At 41.5% G+C, this 24,678-nt stretch overlaps 1 protein-coding gene and 1 pseudogene across 1 annotated transcript in view; one reads left to right on the top strand and one right to left on the bottom strand.

Annotated features, from left to right (window-relative positions):
• VWA3B (von Willebrand factor A domain containing 3B) overlaps window positions 1-22,827 on the bottom strand; it is a 210,008-nt gene extending 187,181 nt beyond the window's left edge. The window contains exons 1-3 of the mRNA XM_032652777.1: window positions 22,730-22,827; window positions 18,162-18,389; window positions 5,772-5,866 (exon numbers count right to left, since the gene is read on the bottom strand). Of these exons, the coding sequence (XP_032508668.1) occupies window positions 5,772-5,866; window positions 18,162-18,357 (291 nt within the window). The 5' untranslated portion in view covers window positions 18,358-18,389; window positions 22,730-22,827. The remainder of the gene's footprint in view (window positions 1-5,771; window positions 5,867-18,161; window positions 18,390-22,729) is intronic.
• Window positions 603-2,609, top strand: LOC116764802 (annotated as a pseudogene).
• Window positions 22,828-24,678: the final 1,851 nt, after the last annotated feature.

Here is a 24,678-nt window from a genome sequence, read left to right as displayed (position 1 = left end):
CCGCCCGGCCGCGCCGCGTGGCAGCCCGAGCCCGCTGCACCCGCCCCCCGCGCGCCGGCCTCCGCGCTGCACGTGTCCGCGCTGCCCTTAGCCTGCCCGGCGTGGGTGGCGCCTACGCGCTCGGGCAGCCCGGGGGCTTGCAGAGTCGGCACCGACAAATATTTGGTTTCTCGTTTTCCCGGGCTGCCGTAATCTTAAACCGCCGGGAACCCGAGGCCTATATTTATAGAGAAACGCACGTTCCGGAGGCCGCCGTGGGCACCACGCGGTTGCCTCTGGAAGAATTTTTGTAATTTGGAGGACAGTCCCCGTTTTAATTTTTTTCATTTTTTGAAATTGGGAGCTTCCAGACAGGGACAGCTGAAAATTGCAAACTCCCAGGGTGGGCAATATTGTTTTTGAAAGCCTTTTGTCTGCCGTTCGGCAGTCTCCTCCGAGCCGCCCCCAGACTCCTCTCCGGCCCGCGGAGCCCACTCCACCTTCTCTGAGCTTCACTGCCACCTGTGAGCCGCGGCACGGGCCACAGCTCCGAGCGGAAACCCCCTTTGTCCTGTGTGGTCCCTCTAAGAAGTCCTCCTGGCGGGGCTCAGGGTGGTGGGGAGATGAACGCTGCAGCCAGCAGCTATCCCATGACCTCCCTGTACGTGGGCATCCTGCACTCAGACGTCACCAAGGCCGTGCTGAACGAAAAGTTCAGTCCTGCGGGGCCTGTGCTGTCCATCTGGGCCTGCCGCGATACGATCACCCGCCGCTCCCTGGGTTATGCGAACGTCAACTTCCGGCAGCCGGCAGACGCTCGGCGGGCTTTGGATACCATGAACTTTGATGTGATTAAGAGAAAACCAATCCGTAACATGTGGTCTCAGAGGGATCCCTCTTTGAGAAAATCTGGCGTGGGAAACGTCTTCATCAAAAACCTGGACAAATCTATAGATAACAAGGCACTTTATGATACTTTTTCTGCTTTTGGAAACAGTCTGTCCTGCAAGGTGGTGTGTGATGAGAACGGCTCTTAAGGGTTACGTCTTTGTCCACTTCGAGACCCAGGAAGCTGCCGACAAGCCCATCGAGAAGATGAACTGCATGCTCCTCGATGACCACAAAGTGTTTGTGGGCAGGTTCAAGTCTCGAAAAGAGCGAGAAGCTGAGCTTGGAGCCAAAGCCAAGGAATTCACCAATGTTTATATCAAAAACTCTGGGGAAGAGGTGGATGATGAGAGTCTGAAAGAGCTATTCAGCCAGTTTGGTAAGTGTCAAGGTGAGGAGAGATCCCAGTGGGAAATCCAAAGGCTTTGGCTTTGTGAGTTACGAAAAGCACGAGGATTCCAATAAGGCCGTGGAAGAGATGAATGGAAAAGAAATCAGTGGGAAAGTCATTTTCGTCGGCCGTGCGCAGAAGAAAGTGGAACAGCAGGCCGAGTTAAAGCGAAAATTTGAACAGCTGAAACAGGAGAGAATTAGTCACTATCAGAGGGTGAATCTCTACATTAAGAACTTGGATGAGACCATTGATGATGAGAAGTTAAGGAAAGAGTTTTCTCCTTTGGGATCAATCACCAGTGCTAAGGTAATGCTGGAGGATGGGAGAAGCAAAGAGTTTGGCTTTGTCTGCTTCTCATCCCCTGAAGAGGCAACCGAAGCAGTCACAGAGATGAACGGACGCATCATGGGCTCCAAGCCACTGTATGTCGCCCTGGCCCAGAGAAAGGAAGAGAGAAAGGCTCACCTGACCTACCAGTATATGCATTGGGTGGTTGGGATAAGAGCGCTCCCTGCCAATGCCATCTGAAATCAGTTCCAGCCTGCAGCTGGGGGCTACTTTGTGCCAGCAGTGCCACAGGCTCAGGGAAGACCTCCGTATTACCTAACCAGTTAGCACAGATGAGGCCTAATCCACGCTGGCAGCAAGGTGGGAGATCTCAAGGCTTCCAAGGAATGCCAAGTGCTATACGCCAGTCTGGGCGTCGTCCAGCTTTTCGCCATCTGGCTCCAGCTGGTAATGCTCCAGCCTCTCGCAGCCTCCCTACTACCGCTCAGAGTCGGGTCTGAGTGCCCAGACCGCTTGGCTATTGACTTTGGTGGGGCTGGTGCCGCCAGCAAGGGCTGACTCACAGCTGCCAGTCTGGAGGTGTTTCCGCAGCTGGGCAGAACCTAGCGTGCTGCTGTTGCTGCCGCTGCTGCTCGGGCTGTTGCACCTTACAAATACGCCTCCAGTGTCCGCAGCCCTCACCCAGCCATCCAGCCCCTGCAGGCACCCCAGCCTGTGGTCCATGTGCAGGGGCAGGAGCCGCTGACCGCCTCCATGCTGGCCGCAGCACCCCCCGCAGGAACAGAAGCAGATGCTGGGTGAACGTTTGTTCCTGCTCATCCAGATGATGCACTCAAACCTGGCCGGGAGGATTACGGGGATGCTGCTGGAGATTGACAGCTCGGAGTTGCTGCACATGCTGGAGTCCCTGAGTCTCTCCGCTCCAAGGTGGATGAAGCTGTGGCGGTCCTACAGGCTCATCATGCCAAGAAAGGAGGTGCCCAGAAGGTGGGCGCTGTTGCTGCTGCTACCTCTTAGACAAGGACAAACCGATTCAAAAGCCAAATGACCCCTCATGGAATTCAGCTCAAAGTTTGAAGATGCCCTAGCTTGTCCTATGGACCTCAACACCAAGACCCACAAATTGCAAATTTAATAGGTCATTTTGTATCAAAAGGTCAATTCTGAAGCGCCTAGAATTTTTCAATTGAAAGATTATATTCTTTGGGTTCTGATATGGCACAGACAGTGTTAACTTTTTTTTTCTATTGTGAGTTTTGATTTCGCCCCCCAGAAATTGATTTTATTTGATGTACCCAAGTCTTACCCAAGTTTCTCAATAAAGAAAAAATCTCCATAAAAAAAAAAATTGAGAAAATGGGCAGAAGATCTAAATAGACATTTTCCCAAAGAAGACATACAGATGGTCAACAGGCACATGAAAAGATGCTCAACGTCACTAATCATCAGAGAAATGCAAATCAAAACCACAATGAGATATCAGCTCACACCTGTCAGAATGGCTATCATCAAAAAGACCACAAGGGCTTCCCTGGTGGCGCAGTGGTTGGGGGTCCGCCTGCCGATGCAGGGGACGCGGGTTCGTGCCCCGGTCCGGGAGGATCCCACGTGCCGCGGAGTGGCTCGGCCTGTGGGCCATGGCCGCTGAGCCTGTGCGTCTGGAGCCTGTGCTCCGCAGCGGGAGAGGCCACAGCAGTGAGAGGCCCGCGTACCGCAAAAAAAAAAAAAAAAAAAAAAAATGCTGTGAGAGGCCCGCGTACCGCAAAAAAAAAAAAAAAAAAGACCACAAATAACAAATGCTCAGGAAATGGAGAAAACGGAACCCTCCTACACTGTTGGTGGGAATGTGATTGGTGCAGCCCCTATGAAAAACAGTATGGAAGTTCTTCAAAAAACTAAAAATAGAACTGGCATATAATCCAGCAATTCTCCTGGGTATATATCCAAAGAAAATGAAAATACTAATTCGTAGGTATACATGCAGCCCAATGTTCACAGCAGCATTATTTACAGTAGCCAGATAATGGAAGCTATGGAAGCAACGTAAGTATCCATCAACATATGAATGGATAAAGGAGATGTGATATATATATATACATATATCACACGATAGAATAGAATATTACTCAGAATTTTACTCAGCCATAAATAGAATATTACTCAGCCATAAAAAATAATGAAAGCTTGCCATTTGCAACAACATGGATGGATCTGGAGGATATTATGCTCAGTGAAATAAGTCAGACAGAGAAAGACAAATATTGTGTAATCACATGTGGAATCTGAAAAATAAAACGAATGAATATAACAAAAAATGCATCTGTATCATATTTGCATCTGGCATTGAATTGTATCGTTTCATAAATGACATCAAATTTGTATTCAACCTAGAGATTATCATACTAAGTGAAGTCAGACAAGAAAGACAAATATCATATGATATCACTTATATGTGGAATTTTAAAAAATGATACAAATGGACTTATTTACAGAACGGAAACAGACTCAACAGACTTTGAGAAAAAACTTATGGTTACCAAAGGGGAAAGGTGGCGGGGGGAGGATAAATCAGGAGTTTGGGATTAACATATACACACTACTATATATAAAATCAACAAGGACCTACTGTATAGCACAGGGAACTCTACTCAATCATCTGTAATAACATATGGGAAAAGAATCTGGAAAAGAATGGATATGTATAACTAAATCACTTTGTACACCTGAAACTAACACAACAATGTCAATAAACAATGTACTCTAATAAAAAAAATTAAATTAAAAAAATTTGTATTCAACAAATCTAGATAAAATTCGGACACTCCAGAGAAAACTGGGTTGGGCTGGGGGAGAAATTAGGTAGAAGAAAAGAGATCAGCAAAGGCAGATGAAAAAAAAGTCTCACTGAAACATCTGCCTAAGCATAATATGCCAAAAATATTTCTGGAAATGCTTCTAAACATGCCAGCACATCTGCCTGGCTTCCTCTAAGGGATGCCACCCCACTACCCATCCTCCCGCTCACAGCCTTTGTCCTATGTCCTCTTGTCTCTCAGGCCAAGCTCCCCTGTACCTGGATCACTTGATCACCCAGGGCTGCCACCAACACTCTAGGGGCTGCCCCTGAAGGTGACTTACAAATAAAGCATCGTTCACACAGGTCAGGCAAAATCGTGCAAGGCCTTTCAGGGTGTAGGGAGGCAGGAGACAGACAAAAGGAATAAGAAAAAAGTGTACCCTGTGCTGTGAAGAATCAGACATTAAAAGATCTGGTACTTTAAAAAAAAAACAACTTTAACAATCTTCACAACACCCCCAAACACCTAAATGGTTAAGGAAAATGTGTCTTCGGAATACACCATGTAATTCTATGTTTTCACGCTGGCCCCTCTGCCTTCAACTCCTTTCGTTCTCATCCCAGCCCCCTCCCCACGCCCCCAAGTCGGCAGAATTCCTAACTCCCTCGCCAGAGTTCACGGCACTTACTACAAACCTCCACCATAACACAGAAACCAGGGTGGGACCATGTCATAGGGGCCATGTGGGTGGAATTAGATGGCAAAGACAGATGTTTTCAATACTGCCACATTGATTTTAAGGTGGTTCAGATAAAAAAAGCTGCGCAGCGCCACCAAAATAAAATAAAATGAAAATAAAAGTAATGTACATTTTTTAAATGTTAAGAAATAACCATCCAGGTGGTACATGAATGTACAGTGACATGAAAAAGTATCCATGAAGCAACATGATGGGACGTGTGTCTCCGGAGCTCCCTGTGGTGGCCGGGGTATGCATAGCACCTGACGTGTTAAGGGTGCACAGGAATCACGTGTTGAATTGCTGGGAATGAAGGACTCCAGTAACAGGTGCCACTCAATCTCTGTCCACTACTACCTGCATCAGGGGTCCTCTATTCCTAGAGCATCTACCAGATAACAGCATTTTGTGCTGGCCTTTCAGCTAACTTCTGTCATACTGCTTTGTTTCTTTATTTTCCAGGCAAAACAAAGTGTTGATATGCAAAGGTTTTCACCTCCGGTCAAGACCTTTCTGCTCTCATCTCTAATGGGTCAAGTGCTTCTCTCCCCAGTTCCTGGGCCGTGACATTCACCACTGTCTACACACAGAAGAAATCCTCCAGCCCTGATAAGCCTGCCTGCCTCTCCACGTAGACCTCAGTAGCGTGTCCCAGGACCTGGCCATCGAGGGAACTCCGACTTACATTGTACGCTCTGCCATCTTCCGTTGTGTAGATCCGTGGAAACAGGCCGTCTGCATACCGGGAAGCCACAAGTCTCCCCAGAGACGTCACATAATCTGCATGTTTATGAAGAAAAGCAGTCAAAATGGTACATTATCAACACTCATTTTTATTTCAAAATGCTATTCTCTGACATCAGATTATATCCCCAGGGACACCAATAATCCGTGATGCTTAGTATTCTGTTCTAGATAATGAAGTATTTCTAGGTGCTATGATAAATGTGACTGTTTACGACATGTGACATCCTGTGATGCATGAATGAATGGGGAGGAAGAACAGGGTTTGTTTCTTGGTCTCCTGGTTCTTTTGTCCAGAATGATTAAGGCAGGGGTCAGAAAGATGACATAGAAACAGTGTTTAATTCCGGAGATCTTTTATTCAGGACTTGGGCTTAGTTTTCAGAATTTTAAAAATTAAACTTAGATATTATCTACTGTTCCCTCGAGTGGGGATTCATGAATAAATGAGTGAGATGAAGCAAGTAGGGAACAGAGTCAGAACACTCATACAGGATGTCAAGACCACTTTCTTCTCAGAGCATATGCTCGGCTGTTCAACATCCACCCCGTAAACACCCATGGAGCACCGCTATGCGCTAGACACAGTGCTTACAGAATGGGGGTACGGTGCTTCCTGAAACATACGTTTACTCCTTCGCAGAACTAACAGAAGCTTTCAAGGACTAATTATGACTTGGCAGGACAGAGATGAGGTAAGGCTTCATGGAGCTGTTTTATTGTGGTAATTATTTTATTGTTGCTGTTATTGTTAGTATTATTAAGTCTCAAAGGTGGTAGAGAGAGTGGTGGTACTCCTCGATCCAACACTTCCTTTCCTTTGCCTTTCTAGGGAGGCAGGATCACGGCCTACTTGGGAAAGGCAGAGGGGGCAAGGCTGAATTTTAGAGAGCAGGTTTGGTCCCAAATCACCAGGAATGATAAAATTCACAAGTCCTGAAGTTCAATGTCCATAATAGTAAAGAGCAAAGAATGGATACTTGAATCCCATCAGCAATAACCTCACTCAATAAATCTCTCAATCTTTAAAATCTTCATTTCTAAGATTTCAACATCTTTTTTTTTTTTTTTTTCTTTGCAGTATGCGGGCCTCTCACCATTGTGGCCTCTCTTGTTGCAGAGCACAGGCTCCGGACGCACAGGCTCAGCGGCCATGGCTCACGGGCCTAGCCGCTCCACGGCATGTGGGATCTTCCCGGACCGGGGCACGAACCCGTGTCCCCTGCATCGGCAGGCGGACTCTCAACCACTGCGCCACCAGGGAAGCCCCTGATTTCAACATCTTGACTGACATCTACAGAGCAGCGTCAAATCACCAGCAGCATTCTCTCTTTACCTAAGACATTTATCTGGAGTCAGGAGGGAGGGCTATTTTCTGAGAATTGAAGAAGATGAATCTATATAAGGCTCCATAGCTGTATTAAAATTAAACTAAAAGCCAATTAAAATTAAGGCATTATGAATTCCCCATCCAATAATGGTGAAGTAGATTTTACTGGCTAACTCTCACACAGAAAAAAATTATAAGCCCTGGACAAAATATTAAAATAGCTACTTGAAGGCACTAGAGAGCAATCAAGAACAGGCAGAAACTGGAGTAGCATTAATCCCTGAAAAAAGGAAATTGGTGAGATTTGCATTCATTTAATAAGGGAGGCAGAGTTTGGAGTTTGAGTCCAACCAAGTTAACTGCTTGCTAGAATAAGAATCAGCTCTCCACCCATCAACTGGTAAGTGGATAAACAAACTGTGGAATATCCATACAATTCATCTCCTGATTTTATTTGGCCATAAAATGAATAAAGTTCTGGTACATGCTACAACATGGATGAATCTTAAAAACATCACATTAAGTGAAAGATGTCAGGGACTTCCCTGGTGGTGCAGAGGTTAAGAATCCGCCTGCCAATGCAGGGGACACGGGTTTGAGCCCTGGTCCGGGAAGATTCCCCCATGCCGTGGAGCAACTAAGCCCGTGCACCACAACGACTGAGCCTGCGCTCTAGAACCTGCAAGCCACAATTACTGAGCCCGTGTGCCACAACTACTGAAGCCTGCATGCCTAGAGCCAATGCTCCACAACAAGAGAAGCCACCGTAATAAGACCGCGCACCGCAACGAAGAGTAGCCCCCACTCGCCATAACTAGAGAAAGCCCACGTGCAGCAACGAAGACCCAACTCAGCCAAAAATTAATTAATTAATTTTTTTTTTTAAAGTAAAAGATGTCAGTCACAAAACACCACATATTATATGACTCCATTTATATAAAATGTCCAGAACAAGAAAATCTATAGAGACAGAAAGTAGACTGCTTTGGGCTGGGGCCTGATGGGCAGGGTGCATAGCTAAGAAGTACACGGTTTCTTTCTGCAGTGATGAAAATGTTCTAAAGTTGACTGTGATGATGGTTGCACATATCTGTAAACATTGAATTGCACACTTTAAATGGGTGAATCGTATAGTATGTGAATTACATCTCAATAAAGCTGTTATTTTTTAAAAAGCAGATATGAGAATCTAGCTGTTTTCTATTGGGACAAATATTAAAGGGATTTGCAAAAATGTAAAACAGTGCCACTCTTCTCACTACCATTTTTATTTTAAAAAACATTTTTTTCTTAAAAATGTTACGTTAACATATAATGGGTTTGTTACTTTTAAATGAATTAATAAATATTTTTAAGGGTTTTAGTTTTAACTTCCAATATGATAAATATCAACAGATGTAAAATGCATAAATTCTTGTAAGAGATTAAAAATGAGGACATGATATGAAAGTGTATAAAGGAGATGTAATGAACTGAATAAAGAAACATTAGGGTAAAAACATTTACATACTAATACAGGTAATCAATTCTAATGACAGTGGATTTCTCATCAGAAATCACAGAGGCCAGAGGAAGTGGCACAATGTCTTTTAAGTGCTGAAAGAAAAGAACTGTCAACCCCAAATCTTATATCTGGTGAAATTATTCTTCAGGAATGAAGGAGAAATAAAGATATTGTCAGACAAAGAAAAAATAATGTTGCCAGCAGAGCTATTCTTACAGAATAAATAAAGGAAGTTCTATAAACAGGAAGGAGATGATAAAAGAAAGAACCTTGAAACATCAGGAAGGAAGAACACAGTAAGCATAAATATGTGTAAATAAAACAGATTTCTCTTCTTGAATTTTCTAAATTGCTTGATGGTTGAATTAAAAAGTATAGTATGGCCTAATGTGATTCTCAATGTATAAAGAAAAACAATAAAGCATATTATAAATGAGATTAAAGGGACATAAAGGGAAATAGTTACCATTCTTCATTCAAACTGATAAAATGCTGACACCAGTAGACTTTGATAAGTTACATATTTATAATGTAATACCTAGCACAACCACTAAAAGAGCTGTGTGAAGAGATACTCAAAAAATACTACAGATAAATTTTTTTTAATTCTGAAAAATGTTTAAGTAACCCAAAGATAGGCAAGAAAAAGAAATAAATGGAAAACAGAGGAAAACAACAGGAAACAAAAAATAAAATGTCAAACAAACTCTAACATATAAATAATTACATTTAATATAATTGGTCTAGATACAACAATTAAAAGAGATTGGTAAAGAGGATTTAAAAACTGACCCAATAATAAGGTGTCTATAAAAACCTGCTTCAAATATAATGATGTGTAAGTTAAAAGTAAAAGGACAAAAAAGATAAGTCATGTAAATATTTTAAAAAAAGAAAGCGGGATTGGCCATATAATGTAAAAAAAGTAAACTACAGAGGAAAGAATATTACTAAGGATAGAGGAGAACATTATATAATTATAAAAGTGTCAATCCACCAGGAAGACTTTGCAATTCTAAATGTACATGCACCAAACAACAGAGCAGCAAATATGTAAAGTAAAAACTGATAGAACTGAAAGGAGAAACAGACAAATCCACAATTATAGTTGGAGATTTCAATATCACTCCTGTCAACAATTGATAGAATAACTAAACAGAAAATCAGCAAGAATAAACAGGACCTAATTGGCATTTATTTTTAAAAATACTCCATACAACAACAGAAGAATACACATTCAAGTACCACAGAATATATACCAAGGTAAACCATATCCAGGGCTAGAAAACAAACCTCGAAAAATTTAAAAGAATCGAAACTGAGTATGTTCTCTGTCCACAGTGGAAACAAACTAGAAATCAATAACAAAAAGATAAGAGATTCTGGGTCGGGGTTTCGTATATAGCAGAGCAGCTCCCTTGCTGCGATCTATTGAAAGTCAGCCCTCGACACAAGGGTTTGAAAAAAAAAAGTTAAAATAGAAATTAAAAAGAGAAAAAAAAATTTTTAGAAGATGAGAGAAATCTCCAAACTCTTGGAAACTAAATAACATGCTTCTAAAAAAAAAAAAAAAAGTCCTTGAATCAAAGAAGTCTCAACAGAAATAAAAAATACTTTCTTAACTGAAATGATATACAATAAAATGAATTGATAATGAAATGAAATGATAATACAACATATGAAAATTTGAGGGACACAGCTCAAGCAGTCTCAAGAGAGAAATTTATAGCACTAAATCCTGACACAAGAAGAGCTGAAAAGTCCCAGAACAATAATCTAAAGGTCCCACCTGAAGAAACTAGAAAAAGAAGAGCAAAATAAAATCCAAAGCATGCAGAAGTAAATAATAAAGATCAAGGCAGAAATCAATGAAATTAAACAAAGAAAAATAGAGAAAATCAATTAAATTAAAAACTGGTATTTTAATAAGATCAATAAAATTGACAAACCCCTAGCAAGACTGACAAAGATGAAAAGAGAGAAGACATAGGGCTTCCCTGGTGGCACAGTGGTTGAGAATCTGCCTGCTAATGCAGGGGACACGGGTTCGAGCCCTGGTCTGGGAGGATCCCACATGCCGCAGAGCAACCAGGCCCATGAGCCACAACTGCTGAGCCTGCGCTTCTGGAGCCTGTGCTCCGCAAAAAGAGAGGCCTGTGCACCGCGATGAAGAGTGGCCCCCACTTGCTGCAACTGGAGAAAGCCCTCGCACAGAAATGAAGACCCAACACAGCAAAAATAAATAAAATTAATTAATTAAAAAAAAAAAGAGAGAGAAGACATGAATTATTGATACCAGGAATGAAACAGGGACTATCACTTAAAACCCTACAGAATCAAAAGAATAATGGAATACTACAAACAACTCTGCACACATAAATTAAACAACTTAGATGAAATGAATCAATTCCTCAAAAAACGCGAACTACCACAACTCACTCAATACAAAATAGATCATTTGAATAGTCCTATACCTTATTAAGGAAAGAAATTTGTAATTTAAAAACTTCTAGAAAAAGAAATCCCCAGGCTTGGATAGGTTCCCTGGATAATTCTACTGAACACAGAAGGAATTAAATTTTATACAATATTTTCCAGAATATAGAAGATAAGGGAACATTTCCCAACTCATTTTATGAAGCCAGCATTACCCTGATACCAAAATCTGACAAAGGCAGTATAAAAAAAGAGAAACTACAGACAAATATCCTTCATGAATATAGATGCAAAACTCCTTAACACAAAATTAGCAAGTATAATTCAGCAATATATAGTATAAAAAAAATTATACAACATGATGGAGTCATGTTTATTCCAGGATACAAGGCTGGTTTAATATTCAAAAATCAATATAATCAAGCAAATTAACAGGCTAGGGAAGAAAAATCACATGAACCTTTCAACTGACACAGAAAAAGCATTTGACAAAATCTAACACCCATTCATGATAAAAACTCTCAGAAAACTAGAAATATAAGGGACCTTCCTTAACTTGATTTTTTTTTTTAATCTACCAAAAAACCTAACATCATACTTAATGGTTAAAGGCTGAAAGCTTTCTCCTAAGATCTGAAATGAGGTAAGGATGTCTGCTCTTACCACTTCTATTCAACCTAATACTGCAAGTTCTAGCCATCACGACAAGACAAGGAAATAAAAGGCATACAGATCAGAAAGGAAGAATAAAAACCTTCCCTATTGGGCTTCCCTGGTGGCGCAGTGGTTAGGAGTCCGCCTGCTGATGCAGGGGACACAGGTTTGTGCCCCGGTCCGGGAAGATCCCACGTGCCGTGGAGCGGCTGGGCCCGTGAGCCATGGCCGCTGAGCCTGCGCGTCCAGAGCCTGTGCTACGCAACGGGAGAGGCCACAACAGTGAGAGGCCCGCGTACCGAAAAAAAAAAAAAAAAAAACCTTCCCTATTTGGAGGTGACATGATGGTCTACCTAGAAATCCCAAGGAATCAACAACAACCAAAGAAAACCTCGTAGAATTAATATGTGTGCTCAATAAGGTCACTGGATAAAAGATCAACATTAAAAAATCAACCAGGGCTTCCCTGGTGGTGCAGTGGTTGAGAGTCCGCCTGCCGATGTAGGGGACACGGGTTCGTGCCCCGGTCCGGGAAGATCCCACATGCCGCGGAGCGGCTGGGCCCGTGAGCCATGGCCGCTGAGCCTGCGCGTCCGGAGCCTGTGCTCCGCAACGGGAGAGGCCACAACGGTGAGAGGCCCGCATACCGCAAAAAAAAAAAAAATCAACCATATTCCTACATCCTAGCAATGAACATGTGGAAACCAAAATCAAAAATACAGTTTCACTTATAATTGCTCAGAAAAATGAAATACGCAGTAAATCTAACAAAACATGTCCAATACTCGTACACTGAAAATTACAAGACAGGTGTTGAAGGAAATCAAAGATGTAAATAAATGAAGAGATACTCCATATTCATGGACTGAAAGACTCAACATAGTAAAGATGCCAATTCTCCTTAAATTGATATACTGGTTTAATGCAATTCCTATCAAAATCCCAGCAATATTTTTGTAGACAGACATGGTTATTCTAAAATTTATATGGAAAGGCAAAGAAAATAGAGTAGTAGTTAAGACAATTGTGAAAAAAGAATAAAGAGGGAGGAATCAGCCTACCAAGTGTCAAGACATTATATAATTATAGTAATCAAGAGTATGGGGTTTGGTGGAGAGACAGACATACAGATAAATAGAACAAAACAGAGGACCCAGAAATAGCCCCATATAAGTACAACCAGCTAATTTTTAACAAAGATAGAAAAGCAATTCAAAAGAGAAAGGATAGTCTTTTCAATAAAAGTTGCTGGAGAAATTGGATATCCATAGTCCCAAAAAATCAACCTTATACAAAAAATAAATTAATCACAGGCTAAATGTAGGGTGTAAAATCATAAAAGTTTCAAGAAGAAAAGGGGGGAGAAAAACTCTGAGACTTAGCAAGATCTATACAAGAAAAAAAACAAATTGGATCTCATCACCTGTGCACTGAGAAACTCTGTTAAAAGGATGAAAAAAGAAGTTACAGACTAGGAGAATATACCTGTGAAGCACGTATGTGATGAAGGACTTCTGTCTAGAATACATAATGAACATTTAAGACACCAATCTAATTAGAAAACAATCAAAAGACATGAAGAAACATTTATTTTGCCAAAGATGATATATAGCAAATAAGCACATGAAAAGGTATTCAACAAAACTAGACATTAGGGAAATACAGATTGAAACCACGGTGAAATATCACTACACAACTGTTAAAACAGCTAAAATTTTTAAATGGTGACAATACCAAATGCTGATATGATGTGGAAAAACTGGATCCCTCATATATTACTGATGTGAATAGTACAACAACTCTGGAAAACAGTTTGGCAAGTTTCTTAACAAAACAAAATAAAAACAAAACATATACTTAACATACCACCTAGCAATTGCATTCCTGGGCATTTATCCCAGAGAAGTGAAAATTTATGTTCACATAAAAACCTGTAAACAATTATTCATATCAGCTTTACTTGTAATATCCCCAAACTGGAAACAACCTAGATGTCTTTTAATGGGTGACTGGTTAAACAAACAGTGGTACATCCATACCATGGAATACTACTCTGTAATAAAAAGAAACAAACTATTGATACATGCAACAACTTGCACGAACCTCAAAGAAATAATACCAAGTGAAAAAACTGCCAATCCCAAAAGGTCATGTACTATATGATTCCATATATGTAAACAGTCTCTAAATGAGACAATTATAGATGTGAAAAACAGACTGGTGGTTGCCAGGAGTTAAGGATTTTGGGAGATAGAGTATCTGTATGCCTATAAAGGGGTACCACAAGGGAGATCTTTGTGGTGATAAACAGTTCTGTATCTTGATTGTGGTGGTGGTTACACAAATCTAAACAGGAAATAAAATTACATAGAATTAGTCACAGACAGTGTATCAATGTCAAATTCCTGGATTTGGTATTATACTATGATTTTATAAGATATAACCAGTGGGAGAATTGGATGAAGGGTATGTGGGATCTGTTTATATTATCTTTGCAACTTCCTATGAATATATCATTTCAGAATTTAAAAAATGTCAATCAATCAATCATCCAAAAAAAGAGAAAAAAAATAAAGACAATATCAGATGAACAAAAACTGAGAAAACTCTGTCACCAGCAGACTAGCACTACAAGAAATGCTTAAAATAAATTCTTTAGGAAAAAATACCAGATGGAATTTCAAATCTTAACAAGAAGGATGAATATTATAAACAGTAAATATGTGGATTTTAAGATGCTATTTCTTCCCACTCAATTTCTTTAAAACACAAATGACTTTTTAAAGCAATAATTATAATACTGGATTGTGAGGTTTATGATATATGTAAAAATAAAATATACTAAAACAATGACACCAAGGACAGGTGTGGGGGATAAGTGGAGCTATACTGTTATAAGAGTCTTACATTTTACATGAAGTAGTGCAAAGCTAACTTTTACCAGACCGTGACAAGTTATGGATATAATCACTAGAGCAACCACTGAAAATGCAATGCAAAAAGGTATACCTTGGGCTTCCCTGGTGGCGCAGTGGTTAAGAATCTGCCTGCCAATGCAGGGGACACAGGTTCGAGCCTTTGTCTGGGAGGATCCCACATGCCGCGGAGCAACTAAGCCTGTGCCACAACTACTGAGCCCGCACACCACAACTACTGAGGCTGTGTGCCACAACTACTGAAGCCTGTGTGCCTAGAGCCAATGTTCCACAACAAGAGAAGCCACCGCAATGAGAAGCCCGCGCACCACAATGAAGACCCAACACAGCCAAAAATAAAATAAATAAAAATTTTTTAAAAAACTTAATTTTTTAAAAAACGGTATACCTTAAAATCCTATTGCAATTCAAATGAAAAATAAAAATGGAATTAAATGAAATACAAAAATATTCAATGTACCCAAAAGAGGTCAGGAAAGGAGAAACAGAGGGGAAAGAAAGTGATGGGACAAATAGAAAACAAACAGTGAAATGGTAAACCTAAATCTCACTAAGTCAATTACTACATTAAATGTAGAGACCCAAACTACAATTAAAAGACAGATTATGAGACTGGGTTAAAGGGGCACTCTTTAAAGACAGAGAGTACAGATAATTTGTAAGTGAAGAGTCTAAACATATATGCCATGTAAAAATGAAGCACGAGGAAGCTGTAGTGGTTATATTAATACTAGACAAAGTAAATGTCAAAACAAGGACTACCATGTGATATAAAGATGGACATTTCAAAATTATTAAAATTTGCCAATTCATCAGACAGATATGAAAATCTTAAATGTGTATGCATTTAGAGTTTCAAACTACACGAACAAAACTGACAGAACTAAAGGGAGAAATGGACAAATCCACTAGAAAAAAAAAAAAACACTGAAGACATAGAACATCTCTACAATACTATCAAGCATCTTGACCTAATTAACCTTTATAGATACCACCTAACAACTGCTTAATACACATTGTTTTCAAGCATGTATGAAATGTGCAGCAAGATACATGCTGGGCCATAAGTTAAATGTCAGTCAATTTCAAAGACTAAGAGATGCTCTCTGACCTCAATAGAAGTGAATTAGAAATCCAACTACAAAAAAGATATCTTTAAAAGTCCTAACATATTTGGAAATTAAACGCATTTCTTAAAATACATGAATCTAAGAAAAAAGATTATGAATCTAAGAAATCTAAGAATATGAATCTAAGAAAAAGAGGAAGTAAATACTTTAAACTCAATAATAATGAAAACACCACCTATCAAGATGTCTGCGATTCAGCCTAAGCAATGCTTAGAGGAATACTTATAACTTTAAATACCTATATGAGAAGAGAAGAAAGATTTAAAATCAATTATCTACGTTTCCACCTTAAAATAGAAAAAGAAATGCAAGTTAAACTCAAAGTAAGTAGAAGGAAATAAATAATAAATATCAAAGCAGATATCAATGAAATAGAAAACAAGGGATAGAAAAAAAAAATCAACAAACCCCAAATTTGATTCTTTGAAAAGAGGTATGATATACCCCTAACAAGACTTATCAAGAAAAGTGAGAAAAAACACAAATTATCAATATCAAGAGGGAACATCACTACTGATTCTACAGGTATTTAAAAAATGTTAAGGGAATATTTTGAACAATGTTTTGCCAACATATTAGAAAACATTCATGAAAGGGACAAATTTCTTGAAAAATACAACTTTCCAAAACTGACATGATGAAACAGAAAACCTGAATAGTTCTACGTCAATTACAGAAACTGAATTTCTTATGAAACTTTTCCTATAAACTCCAGGCTCAGATAAGTTTCGCTGGTGAGTTCTATCAAACATTTAAAGTTGAAATAGTACTAATCATATACAAACACCACCAGAACATAGAGGAAAAGGGAATACTTCCAAATCATTTTATGAGGCCAGCATAACCCTGATGCCAAAACCTAACAAGGACATGAAACGAAAATTACGGAGCAATATCCTTCATGATCTTAAATGGAAAACTCCTTGACAAAATATAAAGAATTGCTATTTTGCTAATATTAATGACTGAATTATAATTATTTGAAACATGAGATAAAACTGCTTTCAGTTTGTTTCTTTATAAAGGAATCCCACAGACCCTGACTCTGGCAGACTCCCCCACATCTAAAAGGTATTTAGATGGTACAGGGTCGGCTGTACTAGCCTTATGTGGAAGGATAAATAAGAAGGCACAGCTTGAGCCCTGAAGAGCAAGGCCTTGCCCTTAGGATGGGCCACCAGATCAGTCTGTAACACCCACATCCCCTAGATGTTCCTTATTACCAGCATGGAACAAAGCTGTCAAGGGAACTGGTGAAAAATGTGAAAAACACAGTATTAACGGCTGCTCAAAAAATATGTTTAGGGCTTCCCTGGTGGCACAGTGGTTGGGAGTCCGCCTGCCAGTGCAGGGAACACGGGTTCAAGCCCTGGTCCGGGAAGATCCCACGTGCCGCGGAGCAACTAAGCCCGTGCGCCACAACTACCGAACCTGCGCTCTAGAGCCCGTACTCCGCAACGAGAGAAGCCACCGCAAAGAGAAGCCTGCGCACCGCAATGAAGAGTGGCCCCCGCTCTCCGCAACTAGAGAAAGCCCGCGCACAGCAACGGAGACACAAAGCAGCCAAAAATAAATAAATAAAATAAATTTAAAAATATATATATGTTTAATTGATTAATTAATTGACAAATTCAGAATAAAATCCTAGTAATGAAAATTGCCCTGACTGAAGGAGTGTTTCCCTCAGGTGGGGTGTTACTGAAATGTGGGCCAGCACAGTCCCAATGGGTGGGCAATCACACAATGTAAGACACTCAGTATCTCTGGTCCCCAGGCCCTACATTTCAGTAGCGACTCAAGTCAACATGTCCTTTAAAAAAAAAAAAACGCTCACACATTTCCATACTCCCTGTTGGAGGGCGGTACTCCTGGGAGTTGAAAACTAACATTCTAACTAAGACATTTAAGAAAATACTGGACCATTAACAGGCAGGTCACAACAGGAAAATAGCACGTTCTCCCTGAAACCACACACAGCTATTGTTCTAATCCATAGCCTCCAAAAGGGTTTGCATAGGCCAGGGGGTGAGCAAGACATCTGCGGGTACAAGGGGTATAACTCCTATTTATTTCTTATTTCATCTTTAAAAGAAGAAAGAATGAAATTAAGCATTATTAATATTTAATATGTGGGTTGATGATTGTACATCTAAATAATATATTGATACATATATTGGGGGTCCGTGCACAAACCTTTTTTACCCATAAGAATGTGAGATCAAAATAAACTCAGAGACCTGTGCTTTTGAGGGACCTTCAGAACTGATACAACCTCCTCAAAGGCTAAAGGGCAGCATGCTGGTTGGGTTTTCCAGCCAGTGTTGCTTTGTGAGTATTATACCTTCACAACGTGGAAATCCAATCTGTGACAAAATCTGTTTCAAGGTCAATTTGTTGCTCTTAAGCCCATGCAGTTGAAGCCATTCCTCAGAAGAGATGAGACTCTGCTTGGCCGAGTCTGTTCTGGTGTTGCTCAGTCCCTCTTGCCACTGCAGCTGCTGCTCAGACATGGTGGAAGATGAGCCTGGTACATCCATCTCTGAGCTAGGATCTAAGTCATAGGGACCTCCTGTAAGGGCAATTGTCAACATCAGACTTCCCGAAAACTTGGAAACAATCTAACATCAACCAAGGATTGGTTTAATATAAATTACAGTGCAACCATCACTGGAATTCTATCAGGTGAAAATTATAATACAAACTGTATATTTGTTGGCAAAGAAAATATCTACATGTATGGCTAAAAGGTATCCATAAAACTCAATGTCTACATGTGTATACCCACAGACACTCAGAAAAACATCTAGAAAGATATGTGCCAATTTTTACACTAGTTTTCTCTGTGTGGTGGAAGCACGTGTAGTCTTTGCCTTTTCTATATTGTTTAAACGTTTACACTACTTAAACATTTCTAAGACAAGATTTACTTTTATAATCAGAAAAATACAAAACTCTTCCATTTTGGAAAATAAACACTCGCTCCTGAACCTACATGACACATCAGTATTCCAGTTATAATCACACCTGACCTTCCTCTTCCAAAGAGGATAAAGAGGATAAAACGCTGAAAGGAAACAAACCTTTTCTCAGGTGGAGTGGCTAACTGGGAGCTAGGGACATGGGGGCAACCAGACAGAGGCTCAGCCCTGATAGAATACAGGGGCTCACCTTCCCACGTTTCATTCTCTGGGACTTCACTCGAAAGCTGTACTTAAACGTTCTGGCTCATGTAGCCAAGCTGTTCTGAGACCAACCAGACTCAATGCAATATACAACACACTGAACTGATCCAGACCTGCCTAAACATAGCTGGTGCACACACAGGGAAGGAGGGGGCTGACTGTAATGTAATCTTAACCCACTCATTGCAACTTCAGGCAGGGCCTGATGACTTGGAGAAAGAGTAGAAACCTCTGCTTCCCTCTGTATCTAGAATGTGCAATGCATATAAATGTGTTTCCCTGGAATGTAACATTTTTCAACAATGGAAAAACTCGCTTTTCCCATTTCTAAAACTCTAACCCTATTTTCTGAAAGTATCAGTGTTATGACGTGCAAATTCAGTCAAACAGAAATCAATCCGACCCACGCTGGGGAGGTTTTGTGAAAAGAAGTTAGAAGTATTATTATTAGCAAACATTTATTTAACTTTATATATGTTCTGTGTAGTATATACTTTTCCTTACAACAACCTTATGAGGTAGGTAGTACTATTATTCCCATCATACAGATGAGGAAACCAAGACAGAGTGCTTAACTAACTTGCCCAGTTCTCACAGCTGGTGGGGGATGTAGCTGAGATCCTAACCCACTCCAGAGTCTGTGTTCTGTGAACTTTACAGTAATGAAACCAACCGCAGCAACTTCCATTTGTTGGCCAGGAACTGAGCGTTTCAAAGACACTACCCACAAATTCTTCATCATGGTATCCGTTACCCACTGCTATCACCCCACTTACCTTTGAGGAATTGGAAGCTTCAAGAATTTAAAGAACTTGTTCAGGACCCATAGCCAGTAAAGGAGAGGCAGAAGTCAAAGCCATTTCTTAACCTCTCTGCCATGGCGATAAGTGACTTCCAGCCTGGTCCTACGGTACAAGCTTACTGATTCCTTCCAGTAAGACTGCTGTCCACGCTGTCCATCAGGGCTCCTGGGTCCTCACTGAAGACAGAGCACTAACCTTTATTATCAGAGCTCAGGCTCAATAAACTTCCTGGCTTATCATTTTCAAGTTTTTAAAGATAATGATTTCTATTTTAAGGTTTATGTGAATTTGTATTGTCCATATCTGTTGAATTCCAAAGGTACACAAACCCATGCTATTGGTGAAGATCTTCTACAAGGGCTCAATTTGATGAGAATGTTACAAGAATATCTTGGAGAGCATTGCGTAGGAGTGGGAAGATTTAGAATGAAAACTCTGTGTCGGTCCATTCTGCCATTTCAGGCAAGCGATTCCTCCTCTCTACATTGGTAATACACCCTAACTCCCAGGTCCACTGCAAGGAACAAATGTGGCAATACATGAGTTATGTGTGGGTGAGCACTTGATGTATTGGAAAGAACTATGTACAAATAAATTCCTTAAAAGTCATTACCCTTTATATTACTGCATGTTTGTGAGCTAATACATGGATGTTTTTAAGCTAAAAAAAAAAAAAAAGTCATTACCCTTTAGTACTTTGTTTCATATACCCACTTTTTCTCCAATCCTCTTTTTTTGTTGTTGTTTTTTTTGCGAAACACGGGCCTCTCACCGGTGTGGCCTCTCCCGTTGCGGAGCACAGGCTCCGGACGCACAGGCTCAGTGGCCATGGCTCACGGGCCCAGCCGCTCCGCGGCATGTAAGATCTTCCCGAACCGGGAAACGAACCCGCATCCCCTGCATCGGCAGGTAGACTCTCAACAACTGCGCCACCAGGGAAGCCCTCTCCAAGCCTCTTTTTACCCACCATGTCCCCAGAGCTATGAAGTTTGGGCTCCTCCTCCTTTAGAATCACAGAACATGAAAAGAGCAAGGAAGGCAGACTAATATGCTTCTACTCTTTTTGAGATCTGCCCAACAGAGACTGCCAGCTGAAGAACTTTTAAATTTGGCCAGTGCTTCCTACAGAAACAAGAAAAAGGAAGTCCCAGAATATTTCTCACTATTTCACCATTTCCAGTTAATCTTTCTCCTTCTCAAACACATTCATCCACCTCCTGTAGTCTTCTTACTAGAGGAAGCCACAGGCCCTAGGTTAAAAAGGGAGCACGGCTACATAAACTGTCCTACTAAGGTTACTAAACTGGATTTGGAACCTTAAAGAAGATTTCAGAAGAGTCATAGCTTTTGTTCTTAAGCCAAAGGGACGTGTTCTCAATTCCAAACAAAAGACAACTGAATCCTCCAGCTAAGGTGTATGCCCCAGTCTCTTTTGCATTCGAATGATTTTTTTTTTAAATAAAAGCTGTTTTTTTAAGTCTGGTTGGCTCTACTGGATCAGAGAACCTACATGAGTCATTCTAATTCAGATCTTGACCCTTCAGGCTTTTTAGCTTGAGAATACCCATTTTGTTGGAAACGAAAGCTTGGAAAGTTGAACTTATCCAGAGAAAACAAAGAAGGAAGGAGAGAAAGGGCACCTCCGACAGAAGGGATCATTTACACAGATGCGATAAGAGCTACTCTGTCAGAGCAAGGTCGTTCTCCTGCGTGGAATCTTAGCCTTGAAGGCCCATTTCCAACCCTGCTCCTTCGTTAAGACTCTCCAGATCCTCTCACCAACCTTCTGCAACCTCCCCCTGGGAAAGCCCTAGTTTTTTGCTTTGATACTTCACCCATATGGCCTTGGCCACTTCAGGTTTGTCCTCCCTAGATTGAAAGAAGGTCCACTGACTACAGGGACAAACTACATGAATGTCCTCAGCGAAGGGCCTGATATACAGCAGGTACTTTGTACACGTGTTGAGTTGAATTAAATTGATGGCTCAATTACTGAGAATCCTGATCTTCCAACAAGGCGAAGATCCTCGGGGCAGGAAACAGCTGTCTCTTTAAACAGACATTTCCCAGATATTACTATGCTATTATTATTACTATTATAATTCAGTTTCTTCTTCCGAGGTTATTACAATATAGAGGAACCCAGAAGTTAGAAACAACAAATCCCAGTTGAGCACTTCCCTAAGTTTTAAAAGCTATCCCAAGAGCCAAAGTTTGGGGAAATAGAAAGGGGTTTCCTAAATAGAAAAAGTATAAATGGAAAAAAGAAAAAATAAATAAAGAAGTGAAAGTCTGAGCTGAAGGCAGGGTCGGGCAGGCAGAATTTGGGGAAAAAATATAAAGTTGATTAAGCTGGCACAGTCCAAAAGGTCCCAACCAAGGTAACTAGGGGCTCCGCGTACAGCCAGCCTGGGGCTGCTAGGGCGTGCCCGTTCTAGGAGGCCAAGAGCTGCCCCAGGGCTGTCCTGCGGTGAGCCCCTGTGGAAGTCCTGATGCCTTAAGAGAGCAGGTCCTGTATGGTCAGAGGATGAGGGACCGTGCATGACTTGATTACGCATTAATTCAGCTTAAATATTTGGAAAACTCTACCTGCTTCACCTTATTACTGCGGGCCTATAGTACAGACAAAACTTTTCTAAGCTGGTTCTCTACCAGAGCGACCGAGCTTTCCCTGGGAGTGAGGTATGGTGCAATGAGCTCTGAAATAAGAGGGGTCGGTTCCTTGTTTCTGGGTCTGACCCTCGTAGGAATTAGTTAAGTGAGTCAGAGCAAGTCGCTGCGCTTTTCTGGGCCTCTTTCCGCATCTGTAAGCGGGGGCTAGTCCAGCTCGGAAGCTGTATGATCCCAAGGTTTCCCTACGCAGCTTGCTGGAAACCTCGGCACCTCAGAGGTTCTGACGTGAGGGGATAGTATCCCACACTTACTAGGCAACCTGTCAGATGAATGACAAGGCGATTCCTGTTCAGCAGCCACCCTCCCATGCTAGGGGCGCCGTCTGGCCCGAGAGGACAGGCAAGCCACGCATCCTGTTGGTTGAAAAAGCGGGCGCAGGGTCCGCGCTTGGCGCAATAGGATTCCAGGTTTTCGATATCTCCGTGACCCGAGCGCGACCTGTTGACCACTGCGTCGCCGCGGTTGCTCGGACACCGCCAATCAAGGCGCGGCTTCCCGAGCCGGCCCCCGAGGAGGCGGAGCCAGAGGAGAACGGGTGGGGCTCCCAGGTGGTTCCGCCGTGGGGCGGCGCGGGACTGGGTACCGGGTCCAGCTGAGACAGACTGATTGGAAGGACAGTGTGCTGCGGTTTTGCAAATTTGCAACTGGTGGGGGGAGGGGGGGAGGGCGCTTCAGTTACCAAAATTCCTCATATCTTTGGATATATGTATTCCTATAGGCATTATTTTCTCTTACTTTATTTGTACCTTAACGAGTAAGCAAAGAGCTCAAAATATGCGTCTGTGATTTTTCAGTCACTCGGAAATAAAACTGTGCTTGTGAAAAGCGTCTTTAAATCCTTAAGAGGAGATCCCACAGGCAAGAATTGTTTTACTATATGTACTGGGATATTAAACTGTGTCTTAGATTTTAAAACTCAAAAAGTGACCAGATTACTTGTAGGCTCAAAGATCTAATAAAACATAGTTAATATTAGAACTGAATAATTCTGTCCTCGACAGAAAAGTCTACTTCATCTACAGGGTTTACTTTTCCTACATTCTTTTAATACCTTTATAACTTTAAAAGTATGGAAAGGTTTGATCTCAGGTCATAAATCATTATGCAAAGGTAGTAGATTGTGTACCATTGGCCCTGCAAATGACATCTGCCAACCACACCCCCAAAAAACAAACAAAAACTCAGCAGTACTGAAAATTCTGTTCAGAAGGCAAGTAGCACAACGGCCACGCCCACGCCCACGTTTGCCAATGCCACCTTAATCCCTGCTGTCCACACCCTGCCAGACTCATATTTCTGGGTCAGGTGGGTGAGATGGAGCGCACAGCATCCGCTGAGCCAAACCCACTGCCTCATGCTGTCACACCAGGCGGTCCTGTCTCCACCTTCACCCCATGCCTTCTCCCTTCCCTGGGACACTTGCCAATTATATGCAAGTCACTGCAGATGACTCTATGCTTCTGTCATTTACATTTATGTGCCCACAAGCATAAATTCTTAGGAAATGTTAAATATTAATTATTTAAACTGTAGACAGATAAGAGCAGAAGTTTAGGCCACTTTGAAGTATTGCAAAGCTGACATGGACTTCAGTTCAGCCAGCCACAGGATGGTTCACCTCATTTTTGTTTGCTGGTCTGGCATAAGAATACCTTTAGCACAGTTGTGATATGCCATTGGACTGAACTGTCACACGTTTGTTTTGAATTTACATTTTACAGATATTTTGTATCCTACCATCAAACTCAGTAATTGGCATTTATTATTTCACTCCCATCCTTAAAGTAATGTCTAACCTGAGTTTATCATCCAGGGCCCGTATTGTACTTTCAGCCTCTTTGTCCACAACTCAAACCTTCCAGCAGGGAGACTAACCTGGTCCCTGCCTTTGACCACACGTGCCTTTACTCCAACACCCCCTTCACCTGGATCACCACAACTTGGGAGCCACAGGCCTGCCCAGGGCCTACAGGGCGAGCTCAAGCTCCTCTGTCTTCACTTGACCCTTGGGGACACAACAGCCCCAATCATTTCTTTCCACCTGTCCAGACTCAGAGCATCAGTTGTCAGTGCCACACACCTGGCACTGCCTCCTGCCTTGTGACAGCCCTTACATTGTTATTTGACCTTTGTGCTGGTTACTTTTCAGGTTGAATCGTTTTTCCTTTTCCTTAAACAAGCCCGTCACTGGCACTGCTGG

The sequence above is a fragment of the Phocoena sinus genome, chromosome 13 (genome assembly GCF_008692025.1).
Source record: "Phocoena sinus isolate mPhoSin1 chromosome 13, mPhoSin1.pri, whole genome shotgun sequence".
NCBI classification, from domain to species: domain Eukaryota; kingdom Metazoa; phylum Chordata; class Mammalia; order Artiodactyla; family Phocoenidae; genus Phocoena; species Phocoena sinus.
The sequence above is the reverse complement of the archived record's forward strand: the minus strand, read 5'-3'. Positions and strand labels throughout refer to the sequence as shown.